The 18,863-nt window shown below is 44.8% G+C and overlaps 1 protein-coding gene across 1 annotated transcript; it reads left to right on the top strand.

Annotated features, from left to right (window-relative positions):
- The first annotated feature begins 1,699 nt into the window (after positions 1-1,699).
- On the top strand, positions 1,700-2,590 carry LOC138784229 (periaxin-like). The gene has a single exon (XM_069959735.1). The coding sequence runs from the start codon at positions 1,700-1,702 to the stop codon at positions 2,588-2,590; it is 891 nt and encodes a 296-aa protein (XP_069815836.1).
- Positions 2,591-18,863: the final 16,273 nt, after the last annotated feature.

The following is an 18,863-nucleotide window of genomic DNA, read 5'->3' as shown; positions in this document are numbered from 1 at the left end:
GTCCCCAGTATATTACACACCTCAGTATTAGGTCCCCAGTATATTGCACACCCCAGTATCAGGTCCCCGCTATATTACACACCCCAATATCAGGTCCCCAGTATATTACACACCCCAGTATTAGGTCCCCAGTATATTACACACCCCAGTATTAGGTCCCCGCTATATTACACACCCCAGTATCAGGTCCCCAGTATATTACACACCCCAGTATCAGGTCCCCAGTATATTACACACCCCAGTATCAGGTCCCCAGTATATTACACACCCCACTCAGAGCAGGTTGAGGCTCAGAGGTAGAACTCTACTGATCTACTGTATATACTGGTAGTTTGCACTCTTATGATGCAGCTGCTCCCCATATCATCATACTACTACCCCTTCATCCCCCTGCCCCTCCATCATCATACTACTACCCCCTTAATCCTCCTTCCCTCCCATCATCATACTACTTCCCCCTTCAGCATCCTCTTGTCCCTTCATTTGTATTTAAAACAAAAAAAAAAACTATACTTACCTCACCAGTATGGTTTCTTTAGTCCCCCATGGACTCTTCTCCCTGCTCTGCATGACTGTCATCACTCGCGCTGGAAGGGGGTGGAGCTTCCCGTGGTGGGGGCGGAGCTTCTAGGGACATACCCAGGACATGGTTTTGCCGGGGCTGTCTCCTCAGAATCGGGACAGTCCCGGCAAAACCGGGACTGTTGGCAACTATGATGATTGTTATTACGGGGTGATTGTTATTACAGGATGATTGTTATTAGACACAGAATCTCTTCTACACAATAAGATTTCATTAGTTTCCTAGAGAATTAAGAAATCTTCCTCTTACTGTTTCCTGAGTCTGCGGAGACATGAAGGGGAAGAAGGGTCCTGGTAAGTTTCTATGTCGGAACAGTTAGATGAGGCCATGACTCCAGATCAGGGCCGGTGTCAGCACAGGGCTTTCCTGGACAAGTACTAGGGGGCCCACAGTGCCTCTAGGGGCCCGGAGAGGGAGAGGGGCCCAGTGCTATGATGTGCAGCCTGATCACTGTAGTGCAGGGTGAGAGGATGAACACCAGAAGACACAGGAGACGGAGCAGGACCTGCACAGAGAAAAGGGTAAAGGACCTGATCACATGACCCAAAGGTCCTCAACCACACAGTGTGGAGAGCAACCGGACAGAGAGGAAGAGGACAGAGACTGAGCTTGAAGTGCTGTGTGTCAGTGTCTGAATGTGTCTGTCAGTCAGCATCTGAGTCAGTCAGTGTCAGTCAGTCAGCCAGTCAGTCATATTCAGAAAACAACGGCGCTCGAATTGATATGCAATTAAATTTATTTAAATCTTGTACAATTCATGATCCAGCCCCAGCCAGTAACACATATAGGAATATAATGGAGTAAGCCTGTGGGCTTCCAGCGGCGACGTTTCACTCAGCACCCGACCTTTTCACCTTTTGTGAAAAAAAACATGCAGTCTGGTGGCTGCCGTATCATGGATGTTTATGTATGAGATTAGGGAATCCCTGACACTAAGGGAGAGTGCAGAACCGTTTTCAGTCAGTTAGTGTCAGTCAGTCAGTGTCAGAGCCGGCCCTGCTCCACATTTACAGTTAAGTTTTCCAGTTTTCACTGACTGAGACGCCGCTGACTGAGATACCTCTGACTGAGATACCTCTGACTGAGATACCGCTGACTGAGATACCTCTGACTGAGATGCCTCTGACTGAGATACCGCTGACTGAGATGCCTCTGACTGAGACGCCGCTGACTGAGACGCCGCTGACTGAGACGCCGCTGACTGAGATACCTCTGACTGAGATACCTCTGACTGAGATACCGCTGACTGAGATACCTCTGACTGAGATGCCTCTGACTGAGACACCTCTGACTGAGACACCTCTGACTGAGATACCACAGACTGAGATACCTCTGACTGAGATACCTCTGACTGAGATACCTCTGACTGAGATACCGCTGACTGAGATACCTCTGACTGAGATGCCGCTGACTGAGATACCACTGACTGAGACACCTCTGACTGAGACACCTCTGACTGAGATACCTCTGACTGAGATACCGCTGACTGAGATACCTCTGACTGAGATGCCGCTGACTGAGATACCACTGACTGAGACACCTCTGACTGAGACACCTCTGACTGAGATGCCGCTGACTGAGACACCTCTGACTGAGACACCTCTGACTGAGATACCTCTGACTGAGATACCTCTGACTGAGATACCGCTGACTGAGATACCTCTGACTGAGATGCCGCTGACTGAGATACCACAGACTGAGATACCACAGACTGAGATACCACAGACTGAGATACCTCTGACTGAGATACCGCTGACTGAGATACCGCTGACTGAGATACCTCTGACTGAGATACCTCTGACTGAGATACCTCTGACTGAGATACCGCTGACTGAGATACCGCTGACTGAGATACCGCTGACTGAGATACCACTGACTGAGACGCCGCTGACTGAGACACCGCTGACTAAGATACCGCTGACTGAGATACCTCTGACTGAGATACCTCTGACTGAGATACCTCTGACTGAGATACCGCTGACTGAGATACCGCTGACCTCTGACTGAGATAAGACTGACTTGGATACCTCTGACTTGGATAACACTGACCTCTGACTGAGATAAGACTGACTTGGATACCTCTGACTTGGATAACACTTATAGGACACATTTATAAGACTTTTTGTTGATATTTTTTTCCAGTTTTCCATTTTACTAATATAAAACTTTCCTTATATCCTGCAGTTCTCATTCTCACCACTAGGGCTAAACCTAAGCTGAGACTTCCTGTTGTGTCTGTGGTGATAAGACGAGGCTGCTGTAAAGTGATCTGTACAGCATTACAGCGTCATGTGACACCAGTAGATAGAGGAGTGATGAAGCTCCCAGCTCAGCCTCCCCCCTCCCTGTGGATGGATCCCTGTACAGAGCCGTATGGACGTGCCCAGTAATATTTCTCATTCATCTCAGGAGTAAAGCAAAATTCTAAATGCTGTTTAAAAAAAATCTCAAGTGATAGCCACCCCTATAATAATGGACAAAAAATCTAATTACCATCAGAAAATAGAAGCAGATTAGAATACATAGATGTCATCCGGTATCTAGTGTTGTAACAGCTGACTGCAGATCCCCAGCTGCCACTAGAGGGCGCTATCAGCCTGTGATAGTAACACTCAGCCTGGACTCTGTTTTACTGCAGTGAGGGAGCACAAACACCAACCTTAAAGGGATATTCTGCCAAATAAAAGTGTATATACTGTATATATATATATATATATATATATATATATATATATATATATATTTAACATTTCTTCAATAATTTAATAAACTTTATTAATTCCTTCAGGACCAGAGGTCATTGCTGCAGGGACTTCCAGACTCTACATTTATTTTTCCTTTAGAAAACCAGAACTCTTATTTCCCCCCTATGTTTGGGGGTCACTTCTGGCACAATGATCAATACTTTTTATTGGTGACACATTAGTACATAGGAATTATTTTCTTGGTATATAATGAGACAATAAATACCCTCCGGACGTCCTTTAGGTCCCCTGGGGTGGTGGTGTCCGCAGTCATTAGGCTGCCTGTACTGGTCAGCGCTATCAGTGAGATCGGCGCTCTGCTAGTAGAGACTGACCCTAGGAGCAGATCGCTGATCAGACAGCACTGACATAAGAGAGACCTCCGGCTGTCCGGGGAATCGATCAGGACCCCGCGGTCACACTGCCAGGGTTCCCATTGGTCAGTCACAGGCACGGCACTTGGTAATGTTGTCACTTGCTGTGCCCGGCCTTGATCCTAAGGCAAATCTGCCCTGCCCTCACCCGGCACCCACATCGCCAGCGCCAGGGAGTGACAAGGAGATTGATGATATTTGTCTTGATTTGTTCTTCAGTAAAGTTCACGTAAAGTTCTCTGTTATATCAGGTCACGTAAGGGAAGCAGCAAATCCCCATAGAAAACCTCTCCTGCTCTGGACAGTTCCTGACATGGACAGAGGTGGCAGCAGAGAGCACTGTGTCAGACTGGCGAGAATACACCACTTCCTGCAGGACATACAGCAGATGATAAGTACTGGAAGTCTGGGGATTTTTATATAGAAGTAACTTTCTGACACCAGCTGATCTAAAAACAATTTCTCTTCTCTGGAGTGCCCCTTTAAGGCCTGGACAACCCCTTTCATAACACTACTGTACGGGCGGATTATTGCACCTTCTAAGTGTAATTTATGTACTCGGTTACTCATAGATGGTCACAATAATCTCTGACCGGTCTCATTTATGTACTCAGTTACTCATAGATGGTCACAATAATCTCTGACTGGTCTCATTTCTAGTGAATAACAATGAGTACACGCTTACCAGCCCCCATGGGAGCGATATCTTATCTCTGTACAGGACAAAGTTGGCTGGTAATAGCCGTGTTTGCTGCTTGTGCGGAGTACAGGCTGCCCGGGAGCTGCAGGGTGAGGCGAGTTCTCTCCAGAGAGTTCAAAGTATAGAAGATGGATGACAAGGAGGATTGTACAGAGAGAAGACATGGCTGCTCTCTATTACACCAATGACTTGTATTATAAACTGCACTGACCCCGACCTGCTCCCAGCTGTATCCAGTGTAGACAATGCTCTGTGAGCTCCAGACTGATACATTGTACATAGCTAGTCCTGCTCCCAGCTGTACCCAGTGTAGACAATGCTCTGTGAGCTCCAGACTGATACATTGTACATAGCTAGTCCTGCTCTCAGCTGTATCCAGTGTAGACAATGCTCTGTGAGCTCCAAGCTGATACATTGTACATAGCTAGTCCTGCTCTCAGCTGTAGACAATGCTCTGTGAGCTCCAGACTGATACATTGTACATAGCTAGTCCTGCTCTCAGCTGTATCCAGTGTAGACAATGCTCTGTGAGCTCCAGACTGATACATTATACATAGCTAGTCCTGCTCTCAGCTGTATCCAGTGTAGACAATGCTCTGTGAGCTCCAGACTGATACATTGTACATAGCTAGTTCTGCTCTCAGCTGTATCCAGTGTAGACAATGCTCTGTGAGCTCCAGACTGATACATTGTACATAGCTAGTCCTGCTCTCAGCTGTATCCAGTGTAGACAATGCTCCGTGAGCTCCAGACTGATACATTGTACATAGCTAGTCCTGCTCTCAGCTGTATCCAGTGTAGACAATGCTCTGTGAGCTCCAGACTGATACATTGTACATAGCTAGTTCTGCTCTCAGCTGTATCCAGTGTAGACAATGCTCTGTGAGCTCCAGACTGATACATTGTACATAGCTAGTCCTGCTCTCAGCTGTAACAAGTGTAGACAATGCTCTGTGAGCTCCTGACGGATACATTGTACATAGCTAGTCCTGCTCTCAGCTGTATCAAGTGTAGACAATGCTCTGTGAGCTCCTGACGGATACATTGTAGCAAACTGGTAGATAGATTTGTGTAGCTTATGTGCTTTTCTGTCTGGAGTCCAGGCTGTGGAGCTCACAGAGCATTGTCTACACTGGATACAGCTGAGAGCAGGACTAGCTATGTACAATGTATCAGTCTGTAGAGCTCACAGAGCATTGTCTACACTGGATACAGCTGAGAGCAGGACTCGCTATGTACAATGTATCAGTCTGGAGCTCACAGAGCATTGTCTACACTGGATACAGCTGAGAGCAGGACTAGCTATGTACAATGTATCAGTCTGGAGCTCACAGAGCATTGTCTACACTGGATGCAGCTGAGAGCTATATCCTAGTCCTCATGTGGTCAGACATAAGGACCAGCCATCCCTCTGTTATACAAGGTTCTTCAGCGGTGGATGACAATGTGTGGGACGTCGGCCGTTCTCTCGCTGTAATAACTTACTGATTGTTAGGAGTGACGGTGCGGCTGATAACTCCGCTGAAGTCCATATAACGCTATATAAGATAGAGAGCGCATGAACTCTGCACATATACACTCACAGCCCATGTACAGCTGGGAAGGACTGACATACGGAAGGCACCACTGCTTTACTGTTACAGGAACATACACAGTGATATGAATGGCCGTCTTCAGGCGTCTCTACATAAAGGAGGGCTCTTTCTGGAAAAGCTGCTCAGAAAGGAATTTAAAGGGATTCTCCAGGTTTAGAAAAAAGAAAATCTACTTTTTTTTAGTGAAAACAGCAGCAAATCCCATAGAAAACCTCTCCTGCTCTTCCATGTGTCGTTGTGTTGTTGTCTTCAGTAACTCTGTATCCTGTTTATTATCTTTTTACGTTATCTCTGATTCGTGATGATTTCGCTCTTTGTCCTTTATTATCCTTAATCATTAACCGATCCCATAGAATGGACTGAGGCCTCCGGGATGATACAACAACATAGGATGACTGCGGAGTGTTTATAGGGGTCATCTTACCCTTCTGTAATAACTACATTATGTGATATAGATATATATATATATATATATATATATACACATATACACACACAGAGGTTCTACACAGAAGCAGAAGTTTTGCTTTCTTGTCCTTTTTTCAGAGAATACGTCCACATACGCCCCGTGTGCCGCTTCCGGGCTGATAAGAACACATTTGCCTTCATTATTTGCTGATAAGCGGCCGCATTCATCTTTCCTTCTACTTTGACCAAGTGTCCTGAGTCTTTGTAGCTCACACATCCCCAAAACCTCAGCGACCCCCTCCCTGCTTTACAGTATTAATGGTGTTCCTTACATCATAGGCCGCGCTGACATCTTTCCGAATGTAACATTTATGGTTGTGGCCAAAAAGTTGGATTCTGGTCTCATCACTCCAAAGTTTTGAGGCTTCTGTCTCTGTGCTCTCTGTCTCTGTGCTGTCTCTGTCTCTGTGCTGTCTCTGTGCTCTGTCTCTGTGCTGTCTCTGTGCTCTTTCTCTGTGCTGTCTCTGTGCTCTCTGTCTCTGTGCTCTCTTTCTCTGTGCTGTCTGTCTCTGTGCTCTCTGTCTCTGTGCTGTCTCAGTGCTATCTGTCTCTGTGCTCTCTGTCTCTGTGCTGTCTCAGTGCTATCTGTCTCTGTGCTCTCTGTCTCTGTGCTGTCTCAGTGCTCTCTGTCTCTGTGCTCTCTTTCTCTGTGCTCGCTGTCTCAGTGCTATCTGTCTCTGTGCTGTCTCTGTGCTATCTGTCTCTGTGCTATCTGTCTCTGTGCTGTCTCAGTGCTATCTGTCTCTGTGCTGTCTCTGTGCTATCTGTCTCTGTGCTGTCTGTCTCTGTGATCTCTTTCTCTGTGCTGTCTGTCTCTGTGCTGTCTCAGTGCTATCTCTGTGCTGTCTGTCTCTGTGCTCTCTGTCTCTGTGCTCTCTGTCTCTGTGCTCTCTGTCTCTGTGCTGTTTGGTGTATTGTAGGTGAGATACTTTGTGGCATTTGCGCAGTAATGGCTTCTTCTTGAGACTCCACCATGCAGCCCATTATCCTTCCTGTGCCTCCTTATTGTGTCCTGAAGCAGCCGCACCGATAGTTTCCAGAGAGTCCTGGATTTCAGCTGATATTATTTGTGGGTTTTTCTTTGCATCCTGAACAATTTTCCCGGCAATTGTGGACCAAATTTTTGTCAATTTGTGTCACCTTCTGTGCATGTTATCAGCCAAAATCACCGGGGGATGGGAACTTCTGATCAGAGTTATTTAGATGTTTTTGGTTGTTTCGGCTTTACCATCTGAGAGCATAAACAACTGGGGGATGGGAACTTTTGATCGAGGTCATTGGGATGTTTTTGGTTTTCATTACGATTTGAAAAGAGAAAAACCAGTAATGTGAGAATGATTGGCGTCCCCCGACCACTGACCATGGGGGGGGGGGGGTCTGTGTGTTATCATTCATATTCTCTGAAAAAAAATTCTGCCGGCGTATGTAAACTTTTGAGCAGCACTGTGGGTTGGAGCTTTAAAAGCAAAAGACGACCACAAAGCGACAGTGTGTGAACATGGCCTGAGTGATGGTGGAATGGCTTCTATCTACAACTGTATGGAGATATATCCGATGCTGTCAGCTTCTTCATAACTTTCCAGGAGGAATAACAGAGGAACGGCACAATGTGGGGATCTAAGGACAGACAGGTATCTTCTAGAACAGACAGAGATATATGGCCGTGTAAGAGCGGAGAGCTTCTCTATGATAGATTCTGCTGTGAATGTCAGAGAGGAAACATGGCTTCTATCTCAGAGGGGTTTTTTCCCTTTCTCTGGATCAACACTGGAACTTGAAGGACAGTTGAACCAGAACCACTTGATTTGAAAGAATAAAAAATTGGTAAACAACCCCTTTAAGCTGACTGAAATCCCAGCTAGAGTGTACAACAGGAACATAATGTCTATTACAGGAAGTGAGGAAATGAAAACAACAGAGCAGACGGTCTGCAGAGGGAAAGCATGAAAGCCGACAGGAAGGTGGTAAAATAACGTTATTTATCAGTATATCTTTAGTAGACATGGGGTTTATCATCATGAAGCCCCTTTAAATGAACATCAGACACTGAATACAATGACAGGAGAGCGTTAGCCTGGAGGATATAAGGCGGATAAACCTAACGGACTGCGCGGCCTCCATGAACACGGATGACCCTCTACTTCTTGCTGAGCTCTTCCGTTCTCGTTATTTTATAGCGGCAATAATCACAGCCGCACATTCCGATCATTGTCCCTGCGGCTGTGACTACCCTGGACCTTACCTGGGGAGGTGACTACACCTGACCGCCAATCCATAAATCATTAACAGGAGTCCCTGCACCTTTCACACTGTTCCTCTCCCGGGGAGGGACCTTCGGCTTCCGCTCTGTTACTCAGTCATTGGGCTCCTTGGTTTTCTATCTGCTGCTTCTTATTATCCTGTGCTCTCTGCTGTAGTTCATGAGCCTTAAAGGGATTATTCAGGATCAGAAAAAGCACAGCAACTTTCTTGCAAATACAGCACCACCCCTGTCCTCAGGCTTTGTGTGGTATTACATTGTAGCCCCATTTACTTCAATAGATCTGAGCTGCAATACCCCCCACAACCTGAGGACAGGGGAGGCGCTGGTTCTGGAACAGAACAGCCATGATTATCTAAGCCTGGAGAAATCCTTTAAAGGACATTGGACCTGCAACTAACAACGCCAGCAACGCCGATAACCATATATATGTCGGCGATAGCAAACAAGTTCAGGGGTGAGGAAATGCAGCAAGCAAACTTGTAAATCCACAAAGCAAAGAGAATGGAGAAGGCACTCACCATAAAACTCTTCTTTATTCCATCCAAAGCATAAAAACTTGCAGAGTGTGCAGCAGTCGGTGGGGACGCCACTCAATCGCTGAAGTGTAAAAGCCGTTTCACGCGTGTTATCAAACATGGTGTAAAGTGACACTGGCTCAGTCGCCCCCGGCAACCAATCAGATTCCACCTTTCATTTTCTGAAGAGTCTGTGAGGAATGAAAGGTGGAATCTGATTGGTTGCCGGGGGCGACTGAGCCAGTCTCACTTTACACCATGTTTGATAAATCTCCCCCTTTAAGGCTATGTTCCCACAACATATTTTTAGGTGAAATAACGGCCGATGATCATATAATTATCACTATTTGTGGTCGTTAATTTATAAAAGTCAGCCGTTATGTTGTGTGAACATAGCCTAACATTGGTTTCAGCATGAGAGTGCCCCTTTAAGTATACTCAGATACACAAACCCTTATGGTTGGTGGAACAGCGGGAGGCATTACAGCCATGATACAGAGGATACCATGTGGCGGTATTATGGCGGCCTGGATATAACCTCAGCTGCCCTTCCCTCCGGTTGCTGTGCCGTATACCGGTTGGCTGTGCGGTTATCGTGCACTCGCCCGGCCCTGGGTTATAAATAAAGTTGGCCGATAGACAATCTAGATTACGGATTCTGTTGACCCAGCGTTCTCACCTTTCTTATTACAGTCTTATTATTCTGACAGGGAGGACGCTGGCGGGAAATAACAAACATAGACAAGACTCCACATATGTGCTGCCCGAGACTCACATCCTGCCCCCCATCCCTGATCCAGATCATCATCTGGAGGATGGAGACTGATCAGAGTCCATTGCATCAACCATTAAGGCTGAGACATTTTGCCCTTAAAGGGGTATTCCATCCCAACACCATGTACACTGGCTGACAACTGACATGCTGGAAAAGCTGCAGTTCAGGGGTTACCTGAAACTATATATATATATATATATATATATATATATATATATATATATATATGAGTATAAGACCATCAGAGCAGCAGGCCGTAGGTGCCGTATATATACAGTACAGTGGTACCTTGGTTTAAGAGTAACTTGGATTAAGAGCGTTTTGCAAGAAGAGCTCACAGTTTTTCAAAAAATTAACTTGGTGTAAGAGCATTGCTTTGGTGTAAGAGCTCCCTGTACTGGGTGGGAGGCGGAGTGGGGGTAGGGCATGGTCTGCATAGCGGGGTCTACAGCCCTGTACTCTGACCCAGGAAGTCTCCCTCACCTTCCAAATCATAGCAGATCCACTTCAGGCTGGGGCTTACATCAGGGGACAGGACTGTGGAGGTAATCTCTCCATAGCTGTTACCCCTCTCTCCCCGGACAGAGAGAGCTGCTATATACTGTGCCCACATGTGTCCTGCTCAGTCCTTCATACTCCCTGCAGTCTCTGTCCGCCCTTGTGTTTCCCATCCTCTCCATTATGGGGATCTGCAGCTCCATCCTGTATTTACAAGCTGCTTCTGCTGTGTTATCAGGGTTATACAGTTACTATACATTATACACCACATGCTGCTATACTGTACAGTAACTTATATATCACATATCCAGCTGCTGTGTTATCAGGGTTATACAGTTACTATACATTATACACCACATGCTGCTATACTGTACAGTAACTTATATATCACATATCCAGCTGCTGTGTTATCAGGGTTATACAGTTACTATACATTATACACCACATGCTGCTATACTGTACAGTAACTTATATATCACATATCCAGCTGCTGCAGTGTTATCAGGGTTATACAGTTACTATACATTATACACCACATGCTGCTATACTGTACAGTAACTTATATATCACATATCCAGCTGCTGCTGTGTTATCAGGGTTATACAGTTACTATACATTATATACCACACGCTGATTGCTATACTGTACAGTAACTTATATATCACATATCCAGCTGCTGTGTTATCAGGGTTATACAGTTACTATACATTATATACCACACGCTGCTATACTGTACAGCAACTTATATATCACATATCCAGCTGCTGTGTTATCAGGGTTATACAGTTACTATACATTATATACCACATGCTGATTGCTATACTGTACAGTAACTTATATATCATATATCCAGCTGCTGCTGTGTTATCAGGGTTATACAGTTACTATACATTATATACCACATGCTGCTATACTGTACAGTAACTTATATATCACATATCCAGCTGCTGTGTTATCAGGGTTATACAGTTACTATACATTATATACCACATGCTACTATACTGTACAGTAACTTATATATCACATATCCAGCTGCAGTGTTATCAGGGTTATACAGTTACTATACATTATACACCACATGCTGATTGCTATACTGTACAGTAACCTATATATCACATATCCAGCTGCTGTGTTATCAGGGTTATACAGTTACTATACATTATATACCACATGCTGATTGCTATACTGTACAGTAACTTATATATCACATATCCAGCTGCTGCAGTGTTATCAGGGTTATACAGTTACTATACATTATACACCACATGCTGCTATACTGTACAGTAACTTATATATCACATATCCAGCTGCTGTGTTATCAGGGTTTTGCAGTTACTATACATTATATACCACATGCTGCTATACTGTACAGTAACTTATATATCACATATCCAGCTGCTGCTGTGTTATCAGGGTTATACAGTTACTATACATTATACACCACATGCTGCTATACTGTACAGTAACTTATATATCACATATCCAGCTGCTGTGTTATCAGGGTTATACAGTTACTATACATTATACACCACATGCTGCTATACTGTACAGTAACTTATATATCACATATCCAGCGGCTGTGTTATCAGGGTTATACAGTTACTATACATTATATACCACATGCTGCTATACTGTACAGTAACTTATATATCACATATCCAGCGGCTGTGTTATCAGGGTTATACAGTTACTATACATTATATACCACATGCTGCTATACTGTACAGTAACTTATATATCACATATCCAGCTGCTGTGTTATCAGGGTTATACAGTTACTATACATTATATACCACATGCTGCTATACTGTACAGTAACTTATATATCACATATCCAGCTGCTGTGTTATCAGGGTTATACAGTTACTATACATTATATACCACATGCTGATTGCTATACTGTACAGTAACTTATATATCACATATCCAGCTGCTGTGTTATTAGGGTTATACAGATACTATACATTATATACCACATGCTGCTATACTGTACAGTAACTTATATATCACATATCCAGCTGCTGTGTTATCAGGGTTATACAGTTACTATACATTATACACCACATGCTGCTATACTGTACAGTAACTTATATATCACATATCCAGCTGCTGTGTTATCAGGGTTATACAGTTACTATACATTATACACCACATGCGGCTATACTGTACAGTAACTTATAATATCAGAGATTCAGCTGCTTCTCATTGGTTCATCTCTTCTACATGTTATTCAGAATAATAATCAGTATATTTGGGGTGCGGAACCAATTGGCTGCAGATCAGTGATTTCTTATGGGAAAAATTGCTTTGGTATAAGAGTGATTTGGATTGCAAGCGCCGTCCCGGAATAAGGCTCCACTGTATATACATGTATTTGCTGCGTCTGTTTCATGAAGAAGTCAGTGACCTCCTCCGCCATTGCTTCTCTGTACTGTCCTTGTCACCTGGATGAGACCAGCAGGAGAGCCCTGACTCCGACCCAGTGGTTGGAGCCCACGCAGCCTCCCGATCAGCTGATCCTAGTATATTCCTAGTATGGTCCTAGTATGGTCCTAGTATGGTCCTGGTATGGTCCTAGTATGGTCCTGGTATGGTCCTAACATGTTCCTAGTATGTTCCTGGTATGGTCCTGGTATGGGCCTAGTATGGGCCTGGTATGGTCCTAGTATGGTCCTGGTATGGTCCTGGTATGGTCCTAGTATGGTCCTGGTATGGGCCTAGTATGGTCCTAGTATGGTCCTGGTATGGTCCTAGTATGGTCCTAGTTTGGTCCTAGTATGGTCCTAGTATGGTCCTGGTATGGTCCTAGTATGGTCCTGGTATGGTCCTAGTATGGTCCTAGTATGGTCCTAGTATGGTCCTGGTATGGTCCTAGTATGGTCCTAGTATGGTCCTAGTATGGTCCTGGTATGGTCCTAGTATGGTCCTAGTATGGTCCTAGTATGGTCCTAGTATGGTCCTAGTATGGTCCTGGTATGGTCCTGGTATGGTCCTGGTATGGTCCTAGTTTGGTCCCAGTATGGTCCTAGTATGGTCCTAGTATGGTCCTGGTATGGTCCCAGTATGGTCCTGGTATGGTCCCAGTATGGTCCTAGTATGGTCCTAGTATGGTCCTAGTTTGGTCCCAGTATGGTGTGGTTACTTGAACTGACTTAGTTTGGGCATATTACTATAGATGGTGACAACCCTGCCCTGTGTGCTAACCCTCCTGTATACGGACGGGACGTTGCCTCCTCCTTCCCACAGCACCTGCCTCTCCTGAAAAGGAAATCTTCGCTGCATTACATAAGCCGCCCTGCCGGCCGCTCCGACCCTGATCTCACCGCCGGTTATTGCTTCCTACCTGCACCGGTCACCTGCTGAGTCACCGCCATCTCCTGCACTGTAACTGCCAGGTCCATGTATACAGACATATATAGGCATATTATACAGCCAGGTCCATGTATACAGACATATATAGGCATATTATACAGGCAATGTATATATCCAGTATACAGACATATATAGGCATATTATACAGCCAGGTCCATGTATACAGACATATATAGGCATATTATACAGCCAGGTCCATGTATACAGACATATATAGGCATATTATACAGCCAGGTCCATGTATACAGACATATATAGGCATATTATACAGCCAGGTCCATGTATACAGACATATATAGGCATATTATACAGCCAGGTCCATGTATACAGACATATATAGGCATATTATACAGCCAGGTCCATGTATACAGACATATATAGGCATATTATACAGCCAGGTCCATGTATACAGACATATATAGGCATATTATACAGCCAGGTCCATGTATACAGATATATATAGGCATATTATACAGCCATGTACATGTATACAGACATATATAGGCATATTATACAGCCAGGTCCATGTATACAGACATATATAGGCATATTATACAGCCATGTACATGTATACAGACATATATAGGCCCATATACAGCCATATACATCCAGTATACAGACATATATAGGCATATTATACAGCCATATACATCCAGTATACAGACATATATAGGCATATTATACAGCCATGTACATGTATACGGACATATATAGGCATATTATACAGCCAGGTCCATGTATACAGACATATATAGGCATATTATACAGCCAGGTCCATGTATACAGACATATATAGGCATATTATACAGCCAGGTCCATGTATACAGATATATATAGGCATATTATACAGCCATGTACATGTATACAGACATATATAGGCATATTATACAGCCAGGTCCATGTATACAGACATATATAGGCATATTATACAGCCAGGTCCATGTATACAGACATATATAGGCATATTATACAGCCAGGTCCATGTATACAGACATATATAGGCATATTATACAGGCAATGTACATATCCAGTATACAGACATATATAGGCATATTATACAGCCATATACATCCAGTATACAGACATATATAGGCATATTATACAGCCAGGTCCATGTATACAGACATATATAGGCATATTATACAGCCAGGTCCATGTATACAGACATATATAGGCATATTATACAGCCAGGTCCATGTATACAGACATATATAGGCATATTATACAGCCATGTACATGTATACAGACATATATAGGCATATTATACAGCCAGGTCCATGTATACAGACATATATAGGCATATTATATAGCCATATACATCCAGTATACAGACATATATAGGCATATTATACAGCCAGGTCCATGTATACAGACATATATAGGCATATTATACAGGCAATGTACATATCCAGTATACAGACATATATAGGCATATTATACAGCCATATACATCCAGTATACAGACATATATAGGCATATTATACAGCCATATACATCCAGTATACAGACATATATAGGCATATTATACAGCCAGGTCCATGTATACAGACATATATAGGCATATTATACAGCCAGGTCCATGTATACAGACATATATAGGCATATTATACAGCCAGGTCCATGTATACAGACATATATAGGCATATTATACAGCCAGGTCCATGTATACAGACATATATAGGCATATTATACAGCCAGGTCCATGTATACAGACATATATAGGCATATTATACAGCCAGGTCCATGTATACAGACATATATAGGCATATTATACAGCCAGGTCCATGTATACAGACATATATAGGCATATTATACAGCCATGTACATGTATACAGACATATATAGGCATATTATACAGCCATGTACATGTATACGGACATATATAGGCATATTATACAGGCAATGTACATATCCAGTATACAGACATATATAGGCATATTATACAGCCATGTACATGTATACAGACATATATAGGCATATTATACAGGCAATGTACATATCCAGTATACAGACATATATAGGCATATTATACAGCCAGGTCCATGTATACAGACATATATAGGCATATTATACAGGCAATGTATATATCCAGTATACTGACATATATAGGCATATTATACAGCCATATACATCCAGTATACAGACATATATAGGCATATTATACAGCCAGGTCCATGTATACAAACATATATAGACATATTATACGGGCAATGTACATCCAATATAAAGACACATATATGTAGTGTCCTACATTACTTATGTTACTTCTTCTGTTTGCACTCTTCAACCACTCACAGCACACCTTAGATGCCCCGGGGAAGGAAGTCACAGGGGTGTAGGAAGTGCAGGGAGTAGTTTGTGTTGGACATTGTAGAGGAAGGACGCAAGCTAGACAGCTCTCTACAGTGGTCCTCTCTGGGCCCCGGCCCTCTGCCAGGTCCCCGTATGCTGAAAGGTCAGTCTTAGCTAGAACCCCGTATGGGTAGGAAGCAGAACAGGACAACAGTTTTCTTCTCAGTAACGTTACACAACACTATGCAGTGTTAAACCCCTGTCAGGAAAGGACAAGTCAGAGACAAACTCAACCCACGCCGTGGACTAGGAGAGTCACAGAGCAGGACAGTATCCACAAAAGCCACAGAAGCTAGGAAATGATCGGGATAGAGCAAAGTTGCAGTAAGCCTATGAACTCTATTGCTTTATTTATAAATTCATGTAAAAGGCCGACATGTTTCAGGCAAGCTTGTCCTTATTTAATCATGGCTCTAAATGACAAACAAACATAAAATCACATGTTCTAAGGAGGAAACCCAAAGCCGGGACAACTAAGGAGGAGACACACAGCCGGGACAACTAAGGAGGAGACCCCCAGCCGGGACAACTAAGGAGGAGACACACAGCCGGGACAACTAAGGAGGAGACACACAGCCGGGACAACTAAGGAGGAAACACACAGCCGGGACAACTAAGGAGGAAACACACAACCGGGACAACTAAGGAGGAAACACACAGCCAGGACAACTAAGGAGGAAACCCCCAGCCGGGACAACTAAGGAGGAGACACACAGCCGGGACAACTAAGGAGGAGACACACAGCCGGGACAACTAAGGAGGAGACCCCCCAGCCGGGACAACTAAGGAGGAAACCCACAGCCGGGACAACTAAGGAGGAGACACACAGCCGGGACAACTAAGGAGGAGACACACAGCCGGGACAACTAAGGAAGAGACACACAGCCGGGACAACTAAGGAGGAAACACACAACCGGGACAACTAAGGAGGAAACACACAGCCAGGACAACTAAGGAGGAAACCCCCAGCCGGGACAACTAAGGAGGAGACACACAGCCGGGACAACTAAGGAGGAGACACACAGCCGGGACAACTAAGGAGGAGACACACAGCCGGGACAACTAAGGAGAAAACACACAGCTGGGACAACTAAGAAGGAAACCCACAGCCGGGACAACTAAGGAGGAGACACACAGCCAGGACAACTAAGGAGGAGACCCACAGCCGGGACAACTAAGGAGGAAAAACACACAGCCGGGACAACTAAGGAGGAGACACACAGCCAGGACAACTAAGGAGGAAACACACAGCCGGGACAACTAAGGAGGAAACCCACAGCCGGGACAACTAAGGAGGAGACCCACAGCCAGGACAACTAAGGAGGAAACACACAGCCAGGACAACTAAGGAGGAGACCCACAGCCGGGACAACTAAGGAGGAGACCCACAGCCGGGACAACTAAGGAGGAAACCCACAGCCAGGACAACTAAGGAGGAAACACACAGCCAGGACAACTAAGGAGGAGACCCACAGCCGGGACAACTAAGGAGGAAACCCACAGCCAGGACAACTAAGGAGGAAACCCCCAGCCAGGACAACTAAGGAGGAGACACACAGCTGGGACACCTAAGGAGGAGACACACAGCCGGGACAACTAAGGAGGAGACACACAGCCGGGACAACTAAGGAGGAGAAACACACAGCCGGGACAACTAAGGAGGAGAAACACATAGCCGGGACAACTAAGGAGGAGAAACACACAGCCAGGACAACTAAGAAGGAGACACACAGCCGGGACAACTAAGGAGGAAACCCCCAGCCGGGACAACTAAGGAGGAGACCCACAGCCGGGACAACTAAGGAGGAGAAACACAGCCGGGACAACTAAGGAGGAAACCCACAGCCGGGACAACTAAGGAGGAGAAACACAGCCGGGACAACTAAGGAGGAAACCCACAGCCGGGACAACTAAGGAGGAGACCCCCAGCCGGGACAACTAAGGAGGAAACCCACAGCCGGGACAACTAAGGAGGAGACCCCCAGCCGGGAGAACTAAGGAGGAAACCCACAGCCGGGACAACTATGGAGCGGCTCTGTAATGAGAATTTCATGGTCCTGGACCCAATAGGAAATCTATGGAGGAGCTGAAACTCAGTGTTACCCCAGCGACAGCCCCGAAACCTGAAAGCTGTGGAGAAGATGTGTATGGAGGAGGGGGACACAATCCTGCTGCAGGGTCTGAAACTGCAAACAAAGGTTTCTGCACCAAATAGGAACTTCTCTTTTCCTATTGTATCAGATGCCCCCCCCCCCCCCCCCCCCCCCCCGGTATATCTATCATCTATAGGAGATTTATGAATACATAGAAATAGAAGAGTGTTGGTGGGTAAAGCCCCCGATCCATCCAGTCCGCTCTTCTATTATTTCCATTGTTGTTATCTCAGGGTAGATATATGTGTGTCCCTCATGTGACAGTCTGGGACAGAGGTTACACACATGTCATGGGAGAAGAGGAAGCAATCAGATTCTGTAACACGGCCGTCCGTTCTCTGGTCATGTAGGGAGGCAGCATGGATGATGTCACCTACACATAACAGACCGCAGCCTCTAATTGTATTATAGAGAAATGTCATCAGCGCCAATCATCCAGATGTCAGAGTCATACAGGAGGCAACATATCTA

This window comes from Dendropsophus ebraccatus, chromosome 2 (genome assembly GCF_027789765.1).
Source record: "Dendropsophus ebraccatus isolate aDenEbr1 chromosome 2, aDenEbr1.pat, whole genome shotgun sequence".
NCBI lineage: Eukaryota > Metazoa > Chordata > Amphibia > Anura > Hylidae > Dendropsophus > Dendropsophus ebraccatus.
This window is presented reverse-complemented; position numbering and strand designations above follow the sequence as displayed.

Excerpts from the sequence above, each read along its gene's own strand:
- LOC138784229 (XM_069959735.1), top strand. The coding sequence starts at position 1,700 with ATGCCTCTGACTGAGATACCGCTGACTGAGATGCCTCTGACTGAGACG.